Raw genomic sequence first — 21,691 nt, forward strand, 5'->3', positions numbered from 1 at the left:
AGGCCTTAGAGCATTTGCAATTTTCTATTTTCTTTGTGTGATTATTGGGATTCTGTTCCTCCATCCAGACTATAAATTCTGTAAGAACAGGGACTTAGGACTGCTTTGCCCCCCCTGTAACCCCAGTGCCCTACTCTACTGCCTGATACATATTAATTGCTCGATAAATTTTGTTAAATTATTAAGTAATTCCATAAGGTATAGAAAGAATGTTCATTCATTCAAGAGTAGCTTGAATAGCAGGCCCTTTGATGGGTCCTAAGGTTAAAAGACAAATAAGGTAGAGTCCCCTCCCTTGAAGAAGTCAGTCTTGTGGGGAATATAACATGGAAAATTCCTGATGGAGCAATGTCCCAAATACCATGAAAGAACAGAGGCCATAAACCCTTCTGGCAGGGTGAGGTTGCTTTGGGGAGAAAGAGTCTGAATGAGAAGTGGCAGTTTGTTTCTGGAGGGTTGGGATGGGCAGGTTTGGTAAGGGCATCCCTAGGCCCTGATGCTTAGGGAAGACCTGGACACAGCGCAAGGCAGGTGGGACTTGAAGTCTTGTCCCTTCACCACCCAGCTGCCAGAGTTCCCACCAGTGCCCCCTCAGGCTCCGAGTTGGGGAGTACCACACATGGATCCCATTTGGGGTACAAGGACTGCCCACCTCCTGTCATTCTCTTTTGTTGGTGGGTTGCCAGAAACCTCTACTGCAAGGAAGTTCCACATCTGAGCCAATTTGAAACAATTTTATGAGATTTTTTTTTTTTTTTTTTTGAGCCCAAAGTTCAAATACAGCCTCTCCAGTCTGCTCAGAGCTCTCTCTCTCCTCTTGTAATTCCATCCAACACACCATCAAGTTGGCAGGTCACAGCTGTCTGCAGGCAATTTCTTGCTGGCCCTTCCTGTGTGGGTTTTTCTTTTACTCTTCTTCTCTTTGACAGGGATTTAGCATAATCTGTCTGACTTTCAGTTCCAGATCCACTTACCTTTTTTGTTTGTTGTTATTTAGGTGGAAGGTAAGATCTGAGAGTGCACAGGTATACGATAAAAAGAAAGAAGTCTGCATTCTTGGGGGCCCAGGTGGACTGTGGGCTTCACTAGTGGTGCAAAGGAAATAGGGTTGATTCCAGGTAAGTAGCAGAGAAAAAGGTTAAATGGAATCTACTTTGTGGGGAGTCACTGATAGGTAATACCTTAGGGGCTCCATGACTGGGATATTTAAGTTGGGCCTGCCTGGAGGAGGGTTCCATATCACATAAATGTCACTGAAGGGTTGTATCAGCTCAACCAAGAGAAGCAGGCCACTTGCTTCTTGACATTTCAAGTAATTTTAAAAGAGGAACCTAGTTTTGACCTAAAAAATCACTCTGTAGATTAACTTTGATGCCACCTATACACATAGGCACACACCAATCCCCACCCACAGAGGACTTCTGGGTCCCTCCCCGGCTGTTTTTACATCAATTTTATTCTTACTTGTATCTTTACAGAAAATGGCACAAAAGCACAGGTTTAGAATACCTACAGGTTATTACAGTTCCATATTTCAAACAGCTCAATATCAAGATTTTCTTCTCACTCTATGTACATTATTTACACACCAGGGCTACAGTCTAACATTGTCAAACCAACAGAGGAAAAAGACAAGATCTGGGGTGGGGAAGGGTGTTTCCATAAATGGGATGAAGAAATCAACTTTTGATAGAGAATTAAAATTGCAACTCAGTGTCTCAGGCCTTTCTCTTGCAAGTATCCCCCGCCATGGTGGGTGGGGAAGTAGAAAAAAAATGTCATGGGGGTGAGAGGGCTCATGCCTGGCCTAGGAGTATGGTCCAGTGGGCTCCACCGAGCTGTGTTCCCATTGCTCATGCAAAAGTGAAAGGGCAGAGTGGAAGGAGCAGCTGCAGAGAGGCCATAGGTACTGATAGGCCTACTCCTCACAGAAGGGAGCCCTAGTCCCTTATTTCAACATGGCTCCTGGGTCTGTCTTATTCTAGTGGACATACTTCACCTGGCATGGTATGAGGGCTTGCAGCTTTATCTGGCTTAACACTGGCTCCTGTTTTGCTTTCCTTTGAATCTTTTCCCCTTCCTTTCTTGTGACCCATCCATGATGCATATTTATGGCTCAGTGCCATTCCAGGATTAGGGATGGCCTGGGTCAAGTTGAGGCCAGATCTGTGGTTTCCTAGCTGCACTGCTTTTCTCCAAGGCAGCCACATGCAAACGAGTAGTTTGCTAGAAGCCCTAGGCAAAGGATGCTTTGCACAGCAAGTCAAGGTCATGGCAGTATATGGGGAAAGTTGGAATGCTTCAGAAATACAGGTACAGGGGTCCAAGGACTCTGGTAGGGGACCTGGGCTCCCCAATAATGCAGTGAGCCACAATATTTATGAGATGGGCCTCCTCCCTGCAGGGCATAGGACCTGGACCCAGTAAAGGTCTTATACATGGGCACATGTGCTGTTGGCACCTGTGATAAGGAGGAACCCATGGGGCAGGTTGGGTGTGGAGAAGGTGGGTTCCTGAGGGTGGCTCAAAGGCTCAGGCTGAGACTTCCCAAGTTCAATCTGGAAGGTGGGTAGCATTGGAGGGAGGGTTGGAGGATGTAGAGGTAGTGTGCGTGGGCCTGCGGGGCAGTATATTCTCTACCCAGCAGAAACCCAGGCCCAGGTCCCCCAGAAGGAACAGGCTGAGGGAAGATTTGCTGAGGACTGGGGTGCTCAGGACACTGGAGCTGGAATGCAGATACTCAATCCATGTCATGGCTGTCTGGCAGGCTATGCGTTGGCAGCGATGGACTTTAGGCATGTGCCGAGCAGAATCCAAAGAGGTGCGGAGCTAGGAAGGGGGCCCTTCAGAGCCAGAGAACAGAGGAAGGGGTGGATTTGGACAGCGAGAGTTGCCAAGGGATTGAGAGAAAGGGGCTTGAGGGGATGGCCGGGGCAGCAAGTGGGCTTCTGAGGCAGGGATGTTGGGATGAGGAGGGTGCTGGAGAGTCAGGACTACATCAGGAGGTCTCAGCAGGATCCAAAGCTGAGGCCAGAAATGACCTGTGCCTGGAGTCAATGGGGGTAATTGAGGGCCTGTGGGGCAGGTGAGGGTGGCAGAGAACCTCCCCGCACCACAGGGGCCAAGAGGAACACAGTCTTGGGGCTCCAGTGCCTGAGCGCCCCTTGACCTAAGCCATGTCCTCAAGTTGTGATGGACTCAGCTTCTCGGCTGGCCTGTCTTCTTCCACAGCCTCTTCCTCCTCTGCCTTCTCTGCATTCCGGGCCAGGCTGTCTGGCCCAGACACAGTCCCCAGCACTTTGGTGCTGTGCTCCTGAGCTTTGGCTCGGAGCGCTGCGATGCTGTTCTCCCTCAGTTCCTCCTGGGAGATGGCTGCCTGGGCGTCGGGGCCCCGCTCTTCCTGCTCCATCTTGTCAAGCTTGGGCAGGGCCTGGCGTTCCACCTCGGGCTTCCTCCCCGACTCAGCTGCTGCCTCCAGTGACTTTTTGTGCATCCCTAAAAAGAATTGTTGGTATTCGGGTTTAGAAAAGCGCCTGGGAAAGCCATCTTGAACTGAAAACAGCAAAGATAGAGAGAGGCCAGAATTAAGGACAAGTAGAAAGCCTTGCTTCACACACGCCAGTCACGCAAGTCCCAGGGCTGGGCCAGGGTCAGGGGACAGGAAGAGCGGGGGTGGAGGGTTGCAGGCCAAAGGCGGGGAACCAGGCCTACAGAGGGCCTCTCAACAAACCCTGGGCACCTGGCCCCCCAGGGCCTGTTCTGTCCCTTCAGGGCACAGCTCGACTCCCCACCCCTCCATCCTGGGAATCCAGGTCTTAGAACCCCAGATAATCTAATGCTCTTGTCAGACTCAGGACTAGATAGCAAGTGGGGGAAGAGGGCAGATGGAGAGATTTGGGAGAAAAGAATTACTTTGGGGCAATGCCAGAGAAGTGGCCAAAGGGACCTAAGGGTCCCCTCAACTCCCAGGGGGGCTGTTCCATTTGTCATAAGCCCATCTCTGGTCAAGGGGAAGGGGGAATACAGACCCTAGGGTAACAGCCACACCCTCCTTACAGGATAAAAGAATCCAGTCAGGGACCAGTGCAGGATGAGAGTCCCTGGCACTCAGTAAATTGGTGCAAGGGAGAGACACACCCAGGCCCTGCCTGCCTAAGTCCCCAAGGTAGTCCCCACGGTAGTCCTCCAGGGAGCCCGCTCCCCTCACCTCAGGGGCAGGACCCCAAGGAAGGTGCGGGCTCTTACCCAGTAGCCACGGGGCACAGGAGTCCATGATGCCATCCTTGGCAGACTTGAGGATGGACTCGGGCAGGGGGATGGAGTGCCGCACCATGGCTCCGTAGAGCCCATACTCTGCCATAACACTGCTCCGTCCCCAGCACTTCTCTCGCTTCCTCCACTTGGCTCTTCGGTTCTGGAACCAGACCTGCAAGTTCAGAGGAGTGGCTCAGGGGCTGTACTTTAAGATGGTCCTTACCCCTGCCTGCTCAGTGCAAAATTTCCTCAGCAGGGTGTCCTTGTCCCAGCTCTTCCACCCCATGCTGTCCCTGAGGTTCCTCCAGGCTTGGAGGTGTCAGAAGAAGGATATCAAGTCCCGTGAGAATATGACTTTGTTTTTTAAAAACCGCTTTGTTTTTAGTCAAAGGAGTTCTAGGGAGATGGGCTAGGGATGTCTACTGGACATCCCTTGCAGGTGAACAACACTCAGTGTGTTCCTTGGTTTGCTGCTGACAAACCAAGACATGATAGGTCTCTTGCTAATGTCACACCTCCAGTATATAAAGAGAATCTCTTTCTGATTTGCAGAAGGACAACTTTCCATAGTCCCTGGACAAGTTTGCTTGTTCAGGCCCAGAGGAGTCCAGGAAGGCTGCAGAAATGGCAGCAGATGATCTTGGGGGCATTTCATCCAGGTGTCAAGGAAACCCAAGGCAGGGAGGGGACTCTTCCTGGGTCAGGATCTCTTCTCTGCCCTGTCCCAGCTGAGCCCTGCCATGCTGCTTTTTTGCCTTGCATATTCTTGAGCCCACAGTTCTGGGCCTAATGTGAATGGAATTGGGGGGAACTGGGTGCCATCTGAATGTCAAGGGATAGATACAACATTCTCCAGGGTGTGAGGGGCAGAGGTGAGTAGGAACATAGGAGAGTGTGTAGGCCCACCCTGGGGAATGTTTCCCTGGCCCCTAAGCTGATTGGTTCAGGGTCTAAATGAGACTGGGGTACCTTGTAGGCATGTGCTCGTTCTTGGAGGAGATTCCAGAAGCCCTGTCCAGATTGGAGAGGGAGGATTTCTTGGCTTCCCAAAGCCCCTTTCCTGAGACTTTCCCCTGCCTAGTGCCTCAAGGCAGGGAGAGGCGCTCAGGAAACTGGTGGGCCTGGAAGGACCCCAGGCGTTTCTCTTGTCTTAGGGGCCCTGACCCCTGGGGCGGGCAAGATGCTGAAGCACCCCAGGGGAATGGGGCGGGTGGGGGAAAGTGATGGGCTTCGGAAAATCCATTGGTTTTCTCCGCGATTTCCATTCCCTCGCCCGGCCGCCCCCACTCCCCGCCTTCCCACGGCCCCTCCCCCGCCCCAGGCGGCCAAGGTATCAGCTTTTGATGAAAAATTGCTCCAGCTCTATTCAGGAGGCGGCAAAAGAAGAGTCACCCCCAGGGGCAGCCCTGGGCTGATTGAAAAATAAGTTAATTTCAGTTTGAATCGATGGGCCTCAGGCACTGAAATATCACGGGAAATTAAAGCGGCTGCTCTCCCGGGAGCCGCGGCATTGACCCGCACTAATTAATGCTGGGGAGGCCGCGCTCGCCTCGCCGCGAGCCGCTCCCCCTCCCCGGGGGACCCCAAACACTTCTCATTTAACTAATTAGACGGGGAAAATTGGGTGTTAATTTGTTTAGGATTTTTTCCCCTCTTCCCCCCAGCAGCTCTCTCCCCGGCCCCCGCCCCGCGCGGGGGCGCGGAAATGAATGCGGGGCTCGCCGGCAGATGGCTGCCCCGGTCACTCTGCAATCTTCTCCGACTTGATTGCTTGATTAGGTCGTTAGCACATTAAAAAAAAAAATTGCTTGCCGTCTGGCGCTGGCGTGATGAGTGGGACGCGCGGCAGCGCCTGGGTAATTTATCTTTTTATACGGCAAAGAATTTGATTTCAATCTGCAGATATATGGGGCGCCTTTGACACCTGTTTAACATCGCGCTGCTGACAGCTTAACCCTTTGCTGTCGGGGCCGCCGGGAGTTCGGCTGGGGGCCCGCAGGGCCCGCGCTTCGCGCCGCCGCCGCCAGATGGCGCGGTGAGCGCCGGGCACCTCGCCGGCAGTCCGGAGTCTGCGGTGGAGCTAGGCTGGCCACACCCGGCAGGGGGCGCCCAGGCAGCCCCCAAACACCCGCGGCCACTGACGCTCTGTGTCTGCTCGGCAAGACCGCTTGGTCTGCGCTCTCCTTTTAGTGGACCCAAGCGTGTGTAACCCTGTTTTGACAGCTTTTCCTTTGTAAATAACCGAGAGCATTTAAAAATGGGAGAGACACGGCCTCAAGTGCTCTGGGCCTCTCCACCCCGACGCCAACCAGAAAGCCATCGCCGGTCCCCCACGGAGCGGCACCTTTGCCATCACCGTTTGGCACTTGCAGTTCCTGCTCATAACTGGAGAGCTGGGAAGCACAGCTGCAAAGCCTCCTCTGGTCTGGACCCTGTCAGCTTTGGGTGTGTGTCCCCTTGCCAAGGAAAAGGTTTATGCAGTTTGAAGGCCTCTAGATGGCTATTCTCCTAGCACCAGAGAGTGCAGAGCTGTGAGTCATGAAGGCAACTAAACTGGCCTTCATCTAGGACTGGCTCCAGGCTGCGTTTAGATCTCTCCTCAAGGCTGCCTGCGTGTTCTGCAGGATGTCTGCCCTACCCAGGGCCTGCGGTTTATGTGGGGCTTCTGACCTGTCTCATCTCCATATCCCATTAGCACTGGGTCGCCCTTCACAAGTACCCACTTGCTTCAAGCTGCCTTCTCCAGGAGAGGCAAAAATCAAAAAAGGCTAATATATATAACAATCCATATAAGTGACTTCCGGTTTCATTCGCCTCTTAGAGAAAACCTCCAAGAATGGACCCATGCTGGTAGAATTCCAATCTCCTAATCTGACTGCAGAGGAGTGGGAAGTCTTTATAATCAAGTTGTTTGCTGCCTGATCAGATGACCTGTCCTGCTTGGTAGAGTGCATTACAAAGCAACAAGGCCACAACTCTTTAACTGGAACCCCTGGGGCCAGGGGATGTTTGGGATTTTGGAATACATATGTGATGATACCACGTGGTACATATCACCCTGCACCAGCAGCACCTTATAATCACACACATCAGTTCTGATCCCTGCAGCAAAACATAAACATAAACTTAGTTATATAAATTGCATAAGCTCTAGTCTGATTTTTGCCGCCAAATGAGTTTTTTTTTTTTCCAAAGGGGGGGGGGAGAGAGAGAGAATTTTAATATTTATTTTTTAGTTCTTGGTGGACACAACATCTTTGTTTGTATGTGGTGCTGAGGATCGAATCCGGGCTGCACGCAAGCCAGGCGAGCGCGCTACCGCTTGAGCCACATCCCCAGCCCCGCCAAATGAGTTTTGATGCCAAATTTATGAAGAAACTTTTCGGGTCCAGCACTGTTAGGATTTGGGAATTCTGGAGAAGGCATTATGAAATGTTAAAAAACAAAGGCCCCACCTACCCCAATCCACATTGCCCTGCCTTGCCCATGAGCTCTAGAGGCCTCAGTGCTGGAGATAAGTAGGACTTTCAGATGGAAACAGCGTCTTTAGGAAACTAAAACAAGGATCCAGGCTCAGGATTCTGCTCTGGACCATTTTTTCTGGGTCTCCTAATTTGCATAGATGAATAACTGGTCTATACATCAGACTCTGCCCACAGACAGTGTCCCAAGGGAGCAGGTGCCAGCTGGAGGCTCTAACCAGGAGTCATCCATACCCTCACTTATGGGCTCCGGGAACGCCTGGCTCTCCACGAAGACCAGATGCTACTCCAATTTACAGAGGAAACCTGGACAGCCAAAACAATTTTGTTTTAGGACAGTTGGCAGGGAAACTGGCGATGGTGCCTTGGAGGGAAGTGGACAAGGCATTAGAATTAACCCTCACTGCTCTTTGTATTTACTTTTCTCTCCTCTTCCTGGAAGCCACCTGCAGGTGTGCTGAACTTAAACATTTACAAAAATCATTGAGGCCAACCAGTTCTGAACTTCAATTCCCAGCTCTTAAAAATTGCTGTGTGATCTTAAGTATATTACTTCACTTCTCTCACTCTCAGGTTCTTCAAACAAAAAAGAAGAATACTGTTGGCCCTCCATATCCATGGGCCACGCATGCAGGATTCAACCAACTATTGATTGAAAATGTATTTTTAAATTGCATCTGTACTGGAAATGTACAGACTCTTTTTCTTGTCATTATTGCCTAAACAACACAGTGGAACAACAGTTTACATCATATTGGACATTATAAGTCATATAAGTATGTACAGGAGGATGAACATATATTATGTATAAATACTATGCCTTTTTTGTTTCAATTTATTTTGCAGTACTGGGGATTGAACCCAGGGCCTCACACATGCTAGGCAAGTGCTTTATCATTGAGCTCCATCCTTACCCCTCAGTCCTTAATATTTTAATACAGCCAGCCTCTGGTTTCCCTGCCAGGCATCTGGAGTGCCAAACAGATGCCCCTGAAACCCTTCCTGCATTTCTAACACATTCCAGGCCCTCGGGGCTCAAATGCAGGCAGAACCCGCCCCTGTGAACAGTCTTGATTCAGAAGCTTGGAGCCTAGGCTGGAGCTGGCTGCCCCGTCTGTGGCTGCCTCTGTGAACACACTCACATGTTAACCCCCCTGAGTGTCCTACTCCTCATCTGCCTGTGATATCACTGCCTGTAAGTTTGTTGGGAAAATTAAATACTGTGTGGAATACCTGGCAGGTAAAGAGCTAAAACATGCAAGCCTGATACAGGTGAATTCAGTGGGCAAATGTGTCATGCTGAGATTTGGCTTCTCAGCAAATGCAACCAGACCCTCCTGTCTCCCACCAGTGAGAAAGAATCCTTGCTGGCATTTAGGCCCTTTTTCTACTTGGGCTCTGGGTTCTGAGAGGCACAGAAGAGTCCACTGAGTCCTCTCTCACTTGCTTTCCTGATGGCCCACTTTCTAGAAGAGATGGCTCTTCTTTCCTGGGAGTCTGGTCCCAGCCAGGACCAGAATCTTGCCTTATATGTTGGAGGCTCTTAGTCCTGGAGAAAGGGCTCAGAGTGACACCAGAGTCACCAGGTTTGGAGTCCCAGGCAAAAGTGAGCTGGCAGACTCTTCCAGCTTGGGTTTCCAGGTACATTTCCTTTCAGAGGAGGTGCCTGTCACTGCTCAGGAAGCTCAGGTGAGGTGCCTCTAGATGTCAGCAGCTGCTGTGGCAGGTACCTCCATAACATACAGGCAGAGGGTGCCTGTACCTCCCAGGCTGACTGGCCCTGAGGAAAGACTTCTTGCCACATGGATGCTCTCTTGCTACAGGCTAAGTCATTCCACCTGTTCTTCCTCTCACTCTGTGAGTGGCCAGCACAAAAAGCTGTGGCCATGTCCCAGGCCAGGGCTCCTCTGTCCTCAAACATGCCATCTCCTGTAGTCTGCCATCCTGGCATCCCCACCAGACAACATGCCCAGGGCTGCTTCCCTCCAGGGTCTCCCAGGAGACTGTCTGCAGTCCTTCAAGGATCACACCCCTACAGGAGACATCGTGCATAATAGATGCCATTTACACATTCTGGTCACCTCACTACCTGCAAGCTCTGCCTTCATTTTTTTTTTTTTTTTTTTTTGTACTGGGAATTAAGCCCAGGGGCACTTTACCACTGAGCTACATCCCCTGTCCTTTTAAATTATTATTTTGGAAGGGAGTACCAGGGATTGAACCCAGGGGCACTCAACCACTGAGCCACATCCCCAGCCCTACTTTGTATTTTATTTAGAGACAGGGTCTCACTGAGTTGCTTGGTGCCTCACTTCTGCTGAGGCTGGCTTTGAACTCGTGATCCTCCTATCTCAGCCTCCAGAGCTGCTTGGATTGCAGGCATGTACCACCGCGCCTGGATTTTATTATTTTTGAAATAAGTTCTTTCTAAGTTGTCGAGGGTCTTGCTAAATTGCAGAGGCTGGCCTCGAACTTGCAATTCTGCTTTAGCCTCCTGAGTTGCTGGGATTATGGGCATAGGCCGCTGCAGCGCCTGCCTTCCAATCTTGCCACATACCATTAGCCTAGCTTTATTAGTCACGTGGCAGCATCCATCATGTTGCATCAGCCCTTTCCTCTCCCCAGAAGGCTGGAAGCTGATGGATTGGGGCTCACTGCTGGCTGAGGTAACACTCCACCGCTGCTCAGTACTTCAGTTCACTCCTTCCATCCCAGTGTGAGGCTTGAAGACCAGGTCTTGCTGCAGCCTTTGGTGACCACTAGGGGGCAGTACCAGGCAGCATTCTTCCCCACACCACTGACAGGTCAATTCCTTCCTCACCCACCCATCACCTCAAACTCCACTTTCTTCCACTCATATTAACCCACTTGCCCTATCCTGAGTCTCTAGTACTTTTACACTGATTGCATGCAGAATCACCTGGAGAGTCTTAAGACACACAGATGCCAAGGCTCCACTCCAAACCAATTAATCAGGATTGTTGGGTGTGGGCCCCCTCTGGGTATTCTAGTATTCTAAAATGCTACCTTGAGTTGAGATGCCACCAGCCCTTTCTGATGCAGACAATTATCTTTTCATTCCTAGAATATAACTTTTTGACACCTTGATCTCTACCCAGGGGCACTCAACCACTGAGCCACAGACTGGCAGACTGCATGGTAGGGATCACTATAAAAGAAGCAAAGTTGAACGTGCAGGTCAGAGCACCCAAACCTCACCATTCCCTATCCATGAAGCAGCTAAGAGTGGAGGAGACATGGACCCTGTTCTCTTTGAACATCCATAGCTCTGCAGTGTTTGAATTTTTATAACTTTATAACAATAATAAAAACACAGTAAACAAATAAAAGAATGCATATATACCCAAGTCTTAAGATTCTGGCAACAAGTGACCCCACAGAGGAAATAAAATTAGTCTGCAAGCCCTTTTGCCCTCCCTACAGCTGACACCTGGCAGGTACTGAGGTGACCAGAATGTGTAAACGGCATCTGTTATGCACGATGTCTCCTGTAGGGGCGCCATCCTTGAAGGACTGCAGACCGTCTCCTGGGAGACCCTGGAGGGAAGAGCCCTGGGCATGTTGTCTCGTGGGGATGCCAGGAGTGTGGTCTGGGCAGAGACTTCAGGAGTGCCTTATCCCAACATTTATACCTACAGAGGACTGTGTGCCTGAGTCTCCCGTGGGGACTTGGCATCTTTTCTTTCCCCAACAGCTCACCATAGCTCTCCAGCCCAATCCCAGAGAGCTCTAGAGAGACCTGGCCCTCCTGTCACGGCCATTCACATTGATTATTATAGTTTGTACAGATACTGCTCATGGGATCTCACTGATCACAGTTGAGTACTGAGCCTGAATCCTGGTCTATTGCTGATTTTACCTTTCAGAGTCCTCATCCTGAAAATGGACAGGAGAAGAACACCTGACTCACCTGGTGTTGTGAGATGAAATCACACAAGGCACGGGAGGTACTTAACATCTGGGACAGTGGTAAGCACTTAATAAATTCCAGAAATCACAATGCTCTTATGAAGTCAGCAGTTCAGAAAAATGTTACTATTATTAATTTACAAATAAATAATCTGAGGCTCAGAGTCTGGCTTGCCAGCAGTGAAACAAAGATGGGAAGTAGGCCTGTATGACTCCTGGGGGTCCTCGGTAGGCCTCCGATGAGTCCAGGGGTCTCCTTAGGTTGGCCCCGCAGGGTGTGAGCCCCAGCTATCCACCTGGAACTGTTAAACTCCACCTGGTCTGCACCCCACTCCACCTATGGCAGCCCAAGCCTGGTGAGGGAGGTGATCCTGACAAAATTGCTTTCTGGAAGGAATCCTGCCTCTTTATTTCACAGATGAGGAACCTGAGGCCCAGGGGTGCAAATGACCTGGCTTCTATGGGTGTCAGAGTCTGAGGTAAGAGCTGTTTTTTTATTTGTTTGTTTGTTTGTTTTTACGGGGGGGTGGGATAGTTGGTACCGGGGATTGAATTCAGGGGCCCTCAACCACTGAACCACACCCCCAGCCCCTTTTTTGTACTCTATTTAGAGACAGGGTTTTACTGAGTTGCTGACAATGACTCCTAACTCATGATCTTCCTGCTTCAGCCTCTTGAGCCACAGGGCTTACAGTGGGCCACCATGCCTGGCTCCCACCTGGAGAATTTCTAACTCCAGACTTGGAGCCTCTAGTGATTCCCCTTTTCTCTTCCTCCATCCCCCGCCCCCCCCCCCCACACACACACAGCTATCTCACCCAAGGCTGGGGCAAGGGAGGGGACGGGCTCTTGACTGGTAGCTATTCATCTTCAGATGCATTGACCCCACCTAATCAGCAGAGAGACATGCTGAGGAATGGGGACAAAATAGTGGAGTAAGTGTCTCAGAGTCTAAAAGACTCCGTCTGAATTCTGATCTCTGTCCTTCAGTTCCTTTTTTGTAAAATGGGAATTCTAGTCTCTAGCTCACAGGGTGTCTAGGACTCTTAGCTGAATAAACGTAACTATCTCTAGAAGGAAACAAAAGGCATTGGTTACCACTGGAGGCCTGCTACTTGGGAGTGGGAAGGAAAACTAATTTTTTACCCTTTGAACTCATGTACATGAATTTGCCCATTCAAAAATAATTTTGTGGGCTGGGGATATAGCTCAATAGGTAGAGTGGTTGCCTTGCATACACAAGGCCCTGGGTTCAATCCCCAGCACCACACACACACACAAAAAAATTTCTTTTTCATAAGTGAGGTTATTGTTATTATTTATGTATTGGTACTCAATAATTTGTGTGTATGTGGGGGGTGTGGGTGTATGTAGTACTAGGGACTGAACTCAGAGGTGTTCTACCACTGAGTTACATCCCCAGATCTTTTTTTTTTTTTTTTTTTTTTTTTTTTAGAGTGGGAGGGGGGAGAGAGAGAGAGAGAGAATTTTTTAATATTTATTTTTTAGTTCTTGGCGGACACAACATCTTTGTTTGTATGTGGTGCTGAGGATCGAACCCGGGCCGCACGCACACCAGGCGAGTGCACTACCGCTTGAGCCACATCCCCAGATCTTAATTTTTTTTTTTTTTAATTTAGTGAGACAGGGTCTCACTAAGTTGCCAAGACTGGGTTAGAACTTGTGAGCCTCCTGCCTCAGCTAGGATTGTCGGTATTCACCATCCTGCTCTGCTAATAAATAGTTTTTAAAGTTATGACACAGTTAGTATATGTGAGGTTCTGAGTTCAATACCCACCCTCTAAAAGAAGTTGTGAGGCAGCACCCCCGCCCCATGCTGATTTCAAAGCACCTCTGTTCCCCCAGTGTCAAGTCATAGCACAGGCTTCTACCCAAAAAGCAGATGGAAAAAGAATGGGCTTAAGACATGGTGTCAAGTTTTGTGTCCCCCATTTCCTAGCTAGGTGCCTTGGGCAAGTTTCTGTGCCTCTGTTTCTTTAGTTCCAAGAGGAGGCTATAGGCTGGGGGTGTAGCTTAGTGGTAAACTGCTTGCCTAGTATGTGCAAGGCCCTGGGTTCCATCCCTAGCACTGCAGGAATGAATGAATATATGAATGAGTGCATACATGGAGGCTAGTGGTCTCTCTGCTACCAGTTGCCACAGGATTTAATAAGATCAGAGCTGAATCAGAGGGAGCAGGGGGGAACCTGGTACTCACTGCTCTGAACACTGTACACATATGGCTCATTACATCTCTTATCTCATTGGACAGATGAGGACTAGGAGGCTCTAGCAGGGGAAGTTCAGCTGTGAACCCAGGCAGTGGGGGTTAGTATCCCCAGATACTCTACCACCCTGCCTCTCCTGCCATGCCACATATTTAGAAGAATCCCTGGTACATGGAAACTGCTCTAGAAATTCTGGTTGGGATTGTTATTGATACATGCCAAGATCTTTCCTCAGCCATCCGATTAAACGCCTGGGAGCACCACCACTTGACCACTCACACACACATTCAGGGGTCATTCTTAGCCACTCAGTGCAGAGGATTTGAGACACTCTGCCTCATTTCTCCCACATCCACCAATATCATAGCCAATCCTCTCATACCCTCAGCTCCTCTGTGTGGTTCTGGTGACTTCTGACACCTTCCTTGCCTTATGGCAACTGGTTGAAGCCTACACTAGGTCTGCCAGGGCATTTATAGCAATACAGTTACAACTTAGGGACAACCTTCCCCCAAATCCCAAGCCCAGCAAACTTAAAACTCCCCCACCCTCCACCACCACAGCCAAGCAGATTTTAGACAACTCACTGCAAGAGACAAGATGCTCCTTCTTACAGTCAGTAGCACAGATGTGAGGCCTACCAACCCTGGCAATTTGCCAGACCCCACCACCACCACTACCACAGCCGCTCCTGATGGCCAACTTGGTGCTAATGGAGGACAGGCAGGGGTTACTGCCACATATCAGCTGGATGGCCTGGGCCTTGGCTTGCACACACAGTTCAAAATCAACACTCATCTCATCCCACTAGAACCCAACTGAGTGAGAGGGGATGGTTCTAGGCCACCCTGGATAATGTACCAAACATAATCGGCTTATGAATAATTGAGCTTATTGTTAGTGTCAATGTCTAAAGCCGTGGCTGAAATTTCTCCTAGATTTCCAAGGACAGGAAGGCCCTGTTGGAAAAGTAACTCAAGACTTCATTTCCTATACTTCGGTCCTTGAGTGAGACGGTATGAAGCAGCCCCCAAACCTTCAGTTCCTTCTCTGTCCGCCCTCTGGCCCTCCTCTGCCCCCAGCACACATCACACCTGGAGACACACAGGCCCTCAGTTAGGGTATGGAGAGATGCTGAGCAGAAGCAGTTTCAGGAAGTCCGGACCTGACTCCTGTCATACTCCCAAGTCCCTGTAGCAGCCACCTCTGGACCACACCAGGAGAGGAGCTTTCATTTCAGGTTGAAATCCAGCTGACTGGAAATGTCCTCTGGCCCTACTCACTTCCTGCCATGGAGGCCTTGCCTAGAAGCCACTGTATTGCATCCTCTCCCAGAGAAGTAATTCAGCAGCCCACCTTGGCCCAGCCAGGGGGCTCCTGAACGCGGGAAGGCCCTATGCCCACCATAGCAGAGGGCATGCTGCTCCAGACCAGTAGCTGGTTATGCCACAGAGCTACACAGGAGAAGAGGGGCTTGGAGAGTCACACCCACAGGCACATGTCCCAGGCCACATCTGAGGCCAGATTTGGAGAAGTCACGGTTTTGAGAGGAGGAAACAGCAGCAGCTGGATGCGGTGGTGGGGAGTAGGAAGCGGGGTAATGTCTTCCTCATAGGATGGGGAATGGAGGGAAGGGAAACAGACTGGAATCAGGACTAAAAGTCACCCTCCCCTTCACAGACACCCAAAATAGCCTGGGGGCCACCTGTGGCCTCAAAACAGACATCCACCACAACAGAGACCCTGCTCAGGACTACCCAGAACTCCACCTCTCATTGCCACGCCCCCTCAGGGAGCCAATGTCTGGAACAGCAGGCCAAACCACATCTGCTCAGTGCCCACCTTACATGGTAGATGATCAGAATCCTTAACTAAAGGATTCTTTCTGAATACCATGCTCACAGGGGATGCAGGGGGGTGGGTCATGTGTATCTGGGACCCTGCAGAGACAGATGTCCCCTAGGGGATGTTACCTGTATCCTGTCTTCAGGCAGCTCCGTTTTCATGGCCAGCATCTCCCGGGCATAGACATCTGGGTAGTGGGCCTCATTGAATGCCTTCTCCAGCTCCTCTAGCTGGTAGGAAGTAAAGATTGTCCTGAGGGGAGCAAGATAGGACACTCAGGACCCCAGAAACCAGAGGAGCCTGATTTTGAAGAGAACAGAATAACAGAATGGTCCCTCTCCCTAGGCTCAGAGACAGATCCCAAACCCAGGCTGGCTTGGCACAACCCAGTCAACATAGTCTCTGTCTCTCTGTCTCTGTTTCTCTCTCTCTCTCTCTCTCTCTCTCACACACACACACACACACACACACACACACACACACACAGTCTGGACTCTTCATTAATAGTCTGGACTCTTCCTTCAAGGCTGAGAGCCCACACCATCCTTCTGGTGAGGGGTGGGCACTATTTCAGCCCTGAGTATGGCTCTGGAGGCAGTCTGATGTTAAGGAGGAAATTCTGAAGACCACAGAAAGCCCCTCCTACTCCCAAGCACAGAAAGTAGACCTCACCAGATAATTACATGCCGACCTGCTTCCTGGGCTCCTCTCAGACACTAGAGTTGATTTTAAATCCACTCAGAGTTTGAGGTTTCCCTGGAGGTCAGATGAAGCTTCAGCCTCAGTGTTTGCATGGCCAAGACCTGAACCCCCACCTGCTTAGCTGACCCCAACACTCCTTCCTGCTCACCTGCCCTTTCTCTCCCAACACCAGACCTGCCAACTGCCTAGAGTTACCCTCAGGGGACTTTCCTCAGTCCCCTCTGGTGCCACTTTCCAATCAACCCCCACACTGAGTCAACCACTTGACTGAAGGTCCCATTCAAACCTCCTTGGCGCCCAACTGAGCAATTCCCATTGACCTGTTTTGTGTCAAAAACTGCTTTAGGGATCTAGTTAAAGCTACATTCTCTCACACTAAGAAAATTAGCAAACGAATATGCCCCAACACATAAAATCTCACCTCCAATATTAGGGGGCTCATAAACCATCTTTTTTGAATAAACCACTAAACGACCATTTCCAGATACAAACTCTTCTTTTAATTTCACTAGGATTTAGGTGACCTTTATCCTGCATCCTTATCAACAAGCCAATAGACGAGATGTGGTCCAGTTTCCACAAACTGAATTTGTAAAACCGGTACATCCCTTGCTTGAGCCCCTGGGATTGGAGCCTGGGACCAGCACAGAGGGGTTAGAATGCTCACTGCTGCGCCCCCACGCTCACCGAACGCAGGAAAACAGAAAGCGCCACATATTCCTTGTGCTGGTGTCCACTTTAATATCTCAGGGATGATGCAGGGGGTGTGAGAGGAAGACAGAAAATGACTGGTTTGACTCTAAATCTTTCCATCTGTCCTCTTGAGGGGGATGTGTGGAATTCTTATGTATACGGAAAGTTTAATTCTTATGAATTTTGAAGATCTGCTGCTTTCTATTTCTCTTCTACCATTTGCTGAAGGGCTCCAGAACTGGTCGTCAAAATAAACAATCAATATATGCAAGTCCTTTTCAAAACCAGGAAAACTGAGTTACACAGGTAGTGTGACCTGGCCAAAGTCCGCGGAAAGCTGATTAGAGGTCATTGTGAGTGGCTGCCTCTACTTGGAAGAGTACCCGATTAAGAAAAAACAAAAACAAACTTCAAATCCCCACAACTTCCTCTATTCTTGCCCCAGAACTGGACCATGTGTCATATTCTCCATAGACGTCCTCCTTTGCCCACATGTGACCCAAACTTCGCTCCTAGTTTAGCTAGAGTCCCAGGTCCTTCAATCTTGTTGTTTCCAGTCTGAAGAGGAGCCGACCTTTCCAGAAAGAGCAAAATCCCAGAAACTGTCCCCATCGCTGCTCCACCCCCACCCCCACCAAACCCTGCTAAACCTGGTTTGTTTCCTGGGGAGATAAAGACAACCCCATCACTCATCACCAGATTCCAGGGGCTCTTCCCCCAAATTCCCTAATGAGAAAAACTCAGGAAAATGTTTTGTTTTTTTTTTTCCCCCTAACTAAAAGCCGCACCAAGGAGTAGGGGGCTTAGTTCCGCGGCAGAGGGCTTGCCTAGCTTTGTACAAAGTCTTGGATTTAATCCCAACAATAAATAAATAAATAAATACTGCAGCCAGCCATCAGTAGCCATTCTCCTCTCCAATAATCAGCTGCCTTCATGCACCAGAAATAGAAACCCAAGATAGTTAATTCTCTGATGTTGGTGAGTTGCTGTTCTGCCCCTCTGGGAATTCACCGAAGCCCCCAAAGGTCTTTGGGAAGAGGGTCGCAGGGTCAGGAACCTTAAGCCCTTATACCATTCCAGTACCAGAATTTGAGGGATAATTTGAAATATCTAGGGGAACCCCTACCCCATATTCCACAGTCAGCACAGTAGCAGCAGGCTACCTCCACATCCTTGTCCTGGTTTGGGAAGGCTGACAGGATTACACACCCTGGGACCAGCAAGAGAAGGTGCATCAGCGGTGTTTTATGAATATTCGTTGAATTTTAAGAGTATGAGGAACAGGACTAATAAAAAACGTTTCCATTTAAAATAAGCAACGAAAGCAAATAACTGTCCAAAGGAAATGAATCCATCAAAGAGAAATCAAGTCGAAGTTCACCTTCTTTCAAGCAGGAACCTATTGGGGCCTGAGAGGTCAGGAAAGGCCGTTTTCAAAAATGGGGGTCAATAGTGGAACTTTCAAGGGCGAAGGAAGAGGGAGGGGCAGAGAAAGAGCCTACAAAGAGGCTTGGGAACAAATTGAGGAGAGAGGAGAAGAAGAGGCGAGGCAGGGATCCAGGGAGCTCCCCAATGGGGAAATGTCCAGTGGGATCCCATTAGCGACCCACCTGGACTGGGGGAAAACAGCCCCGCTGGGGAGGGAGCGCAGGGACAGCCTCGAAGAAAGACGGGCAGATTTTTGCTTCTCGCCCCTTTATTTTCTTAAAAAAATCTTCCCATGAACTTACACAAGGAGTGAGTAGCGGTGGTGCTGATGCCAAAGGGAAACAGGTCTCTGGGGGCGTGGGGCAGGAAAAGGGTGATTGCTTTTTAGGACATACCCTTTGGCACCCATTGAATTTTAACTTCGTGCAAGTAATGTCTATTTAAAGACACTTAACTCTCTCCCTGGTCTGCACTCCAATGCAGTCCACCCCACTTCAGTGGGTCTGCTGGGACCCCCCTATTTTACAGACTAGGAAACTGAGGCTCACATAAAGGTAGCAACTCTCAGAAGCGGAAAATAACAGAAGCCAAAAGAATACGTTCCATAAGCGCAGATATCGCTCGAGCTTTGGGGAACGGTGGGAGCAGAAAACTGGGGAGTTGGCAGAGAAGAATGGGGGTCGGGGGCAGAGAAAAAAGGTAAAAAGGTGGGCTCCAGTGGGAGGTGGGGGCCCAATCTGCCCGCCGCCAGGTCTGCGTGGCTCTCAAAATGTGCTGCTGCCAGGAAGTGGGGACCGCCGACCCCTCTCCAGCTCGGGTTTGGCCCAGGTTGGGGCCTTTCCTTCCTCCTGCGGAGGGAGGCGAAAGCCGGACCAGTTGGGGAAGCAGCCCCGCGGCGGAGCTGCGCAGGCTGCTCCGGCGGCCCCTCAGCATCCTCACCTGGTGCGGCTAGACGCCATCGCCCAGACAGATTCCCACAAACGACGCCGGGTCTCTCCGCCCTAGTACCGCCCCGGGCTTCAGCTCTGGGGTCCGCGAAAATAAGACCCGAGACCGGAGCAGGGGACCTCAGGGGAGCGGATGGACAGGAGCAGTAACCGAAAGCGCCGCGGGGGTCTTACCTGTGTCGCCGCTTCTTCCGTTTCTTAGTCTGATTTAGAGCCGATTTGGACATTTTTCGGTCACTGGAGGAAACATCTTCAGAATCTGAAAAGCGGGTGGAGGGACATGCAGCAGAATGGGGAGAGCGCTCTGCGGCACCCGAGACCGGTGAGGGCCCCACCCCCGGCCGCCTGCGCGAGCCGTGCGGGCCTGCGGTCTCCCTGGAAGCCCTCAGGGACTCCAGTGGCTGTCCCCATCCCTAAGCCCAAGATGGCCCCACCAAGGTCGGCGCCTCAATCTGGAGAATCTGAACAGATTTCGTTGCAAGAGAGGCAAAGGCCCCGGAGTCTTGGGGGAAGGGACGGTGGGAGAACCCGGCAACCTCACGGGGTCGCAGGGACCCCCGGGTCTGCTCTCTTCCCTGCGCCTGCAGCCCTGGCGTCCCGAGTCAGAAAGTTGGCCCGGAGGAGCGGACTCGTGTCGCCGGGAGCTGAGCCCCGGAAAGGGCTGGGAGTTGCCAGGTCGCTGTAGATTTCGCGATGCCCCCACAATGTGCCCCCGACTCGAAATCGGAGAGCCTGCAACGAGCCACTTTTCGTTGCCCTTCCAAAAAAAAAATAATAATAATAATAATAATAATAAAACGGAACGAAAATTTGGGGAAATTGCGTAGAGGGCACAAAAGCCGGTGGGCCGAGAAGACCAAAACGCTCGGCTAGGAAAGTGGCCCAGGGAGGGCGTGGCGGGGTCATCTAGGGTCCTGGGCCAGCGAAGCGCCGAGATCCGATATATTGTGATGCTTACACCGGATCCGATGGCGGCCACTTCGGCTGGCTCGGTGGCCTGGTTCTCCAAGTTCGTGGGGTGAAAAATAAACCCAGCTGAGCAATGCGGGGAGGGAGGAATGAAGAAAGGAGGAGGAAAATTGCAACTTTGGACACCAGGGCTGGGGCCAGAGCCTGCACCCGCTTCCTGGGCCGCCAGCGCGCGGAACAACATCGAGCTCCAGGAGCGCGGATCCTCCCAGAGGCCTGGACCGCCACGGAGCGGCAGAGCTGGGAAGCTCCAGGCCTCCCGCAGACCCTGCTCCACCGGTCTGACATCCCAAGCCGGGTATCCACTGGGGCCCCAACCCAGCGCTGCGCCCCAGACCAGCCTGACTCAGGGTCACGGGAACTAACAGCAGTTGGAAATGCTGGGGCCCAAACCCGGCCGGCGCAGAGCATCCTCCGGGTCCTGCTCCCGGGTCGGTTGGCTCCAGGCCTGAGCTGCGTGCGACCCCTCGGCCTGCAGGAACTTTTCCACCTGGAGGAGGCCTTGTCCGACAGGCGAGAGCCGACGGCGCGGGGCTCCCGACTGACGCCCGCCATCGACCTCGTAGCCTCGCCCGCACCTACCCGAGCTGGCCGTCTGGCTGTTGTCCAGCGGCCCCGACGCTCTGCCCAGTGGCTGTAAGTGGACGCTCTGAGGGTCGGACAGCACTTCCAGGAAGGTGGGCTGCGCGTAGAAGCCGGGAAGCCCTCCGGGCCCCAGCAGCCCCATGCTGCCCACTCCCGCAGGGCTGAGCACGGAGCGCGCAGCCAGCAAGTGCCCAGGGGCCAGGCCGTCGAGGGCAGCTCGCGGGTGGGAGCTCGGGGGCTCCTTGTTCAAGCCCAGGATCTCCTGGATGCCGAACCCTGTGCACCTGGCCGGGGCGCCCCCCGAGGTACTCTTGGCTACTGTCTCAGATTTGGGCTTGCTCAGCGCTTCCCCCGTTTTCCCCGTCATCTCCCGGTTCTTTGGAGGGGCTGAGGCTGCAGGTCTTTTGCTCCCCCCACCCCCCCACCGGGCTCCCTGCTTGGCAAAGTTGGTCCCAGGTGCCCCCTCCGGTGTCTAATGCTCTGGAGCCCCAAGGAGATTCCCCTTTTATCCAACCAGGCGGCAGCCCAAGTGGGGTCAGAGCTGAACAGCCAATCACCGGGGCCAGGAGCGATTAGGAATTCCAAAAAGCTGGCAGCTCCCGCCGCAGGCAGCGCGGAGGGGCCAGGG

At 51.5% G+C, this 21,691-nt stretch overlaps 1 protein-coding gene across 2 annotated transcripts; it reads right to left on the bottom strand.

Annotated features, from left to right (window-relative positions):
- Window positions 1-3,169: 3,169 nt before the first annotated feature.
- On the bottom strand, window positions 3,170-21,430 carry Vsx2 (visual system homeobox 2). Of its 2 annotated transcripts, none has more exons than XM_076848101.2 (5): window positions 21,061-21,430; window positions 19,684-19,768; window positions 15,868-15,991; window positions 4,246-4,426; window positions 3,170-3,495 (listed from the first exon to the last, which is right to left on the bottom strand). In XM_076848101.2, exons 1-5 carry the CDS (start codon window positions 21,428-21,430, stop codon window positions 3,170-3,172), a joined length of 1,086 nt encoding a protein of 361 aa, XP_076704216.1. The 2 variants fall into 2 exon arrangements, with proteins under 2 accessions (XP_076704216.1, XP_076704215.1); XM_076848100.2 differs by having other exon boundaries at window positions 3,170-3,552.
- Between the last annotated feature and the right edge of the window lie 261 nt (window positions 21,431-21,691).

This window comes from Callospermophilus lateralis, chromosome 3 (assembly GCF_048772815.1).
Source record: "Callospermophilus lateralis isolate mCalLat2 chromosome 3, mCalLat2.hap1, whole genome shotgun sequence".
NCBI classification, from domain to species: domain Eukaryota; kingdom Metazoa; phylum Chordata; class Mammalia; order Rodentia; family Sciuridae; genus Callospermophilus; species Callospermophilus lateralis.

What these genes read in the sequence shown, in the direction of transcription:
- Vsx2 (XM_076848100.2), bottom strand. Translation starts at nt 21,430, where the DNA reads ATGACGGGGAAAACGGGGGAAGCGCTGAGCAAGCCCAAATCTGAGACA. An exon ending in CGGAAGAAGCGGCGACACAG is followed by an intron (nt 15,992 to 19,683) that starts GTAAGACCCCCG and finishes TGCTCCCCTCAG; the next exon opens with GACAATCTTTACTTCCTACC. An exon ending in CTGTGCCCCGTGGCTACTGG is followed by an intron (nt 3,553 to 4,245) that starts GTAAGAGCCCGC and finishes TGCTGTTTTCAG; the next exon opens with TTCAAGATGGCTTTCCCAGG.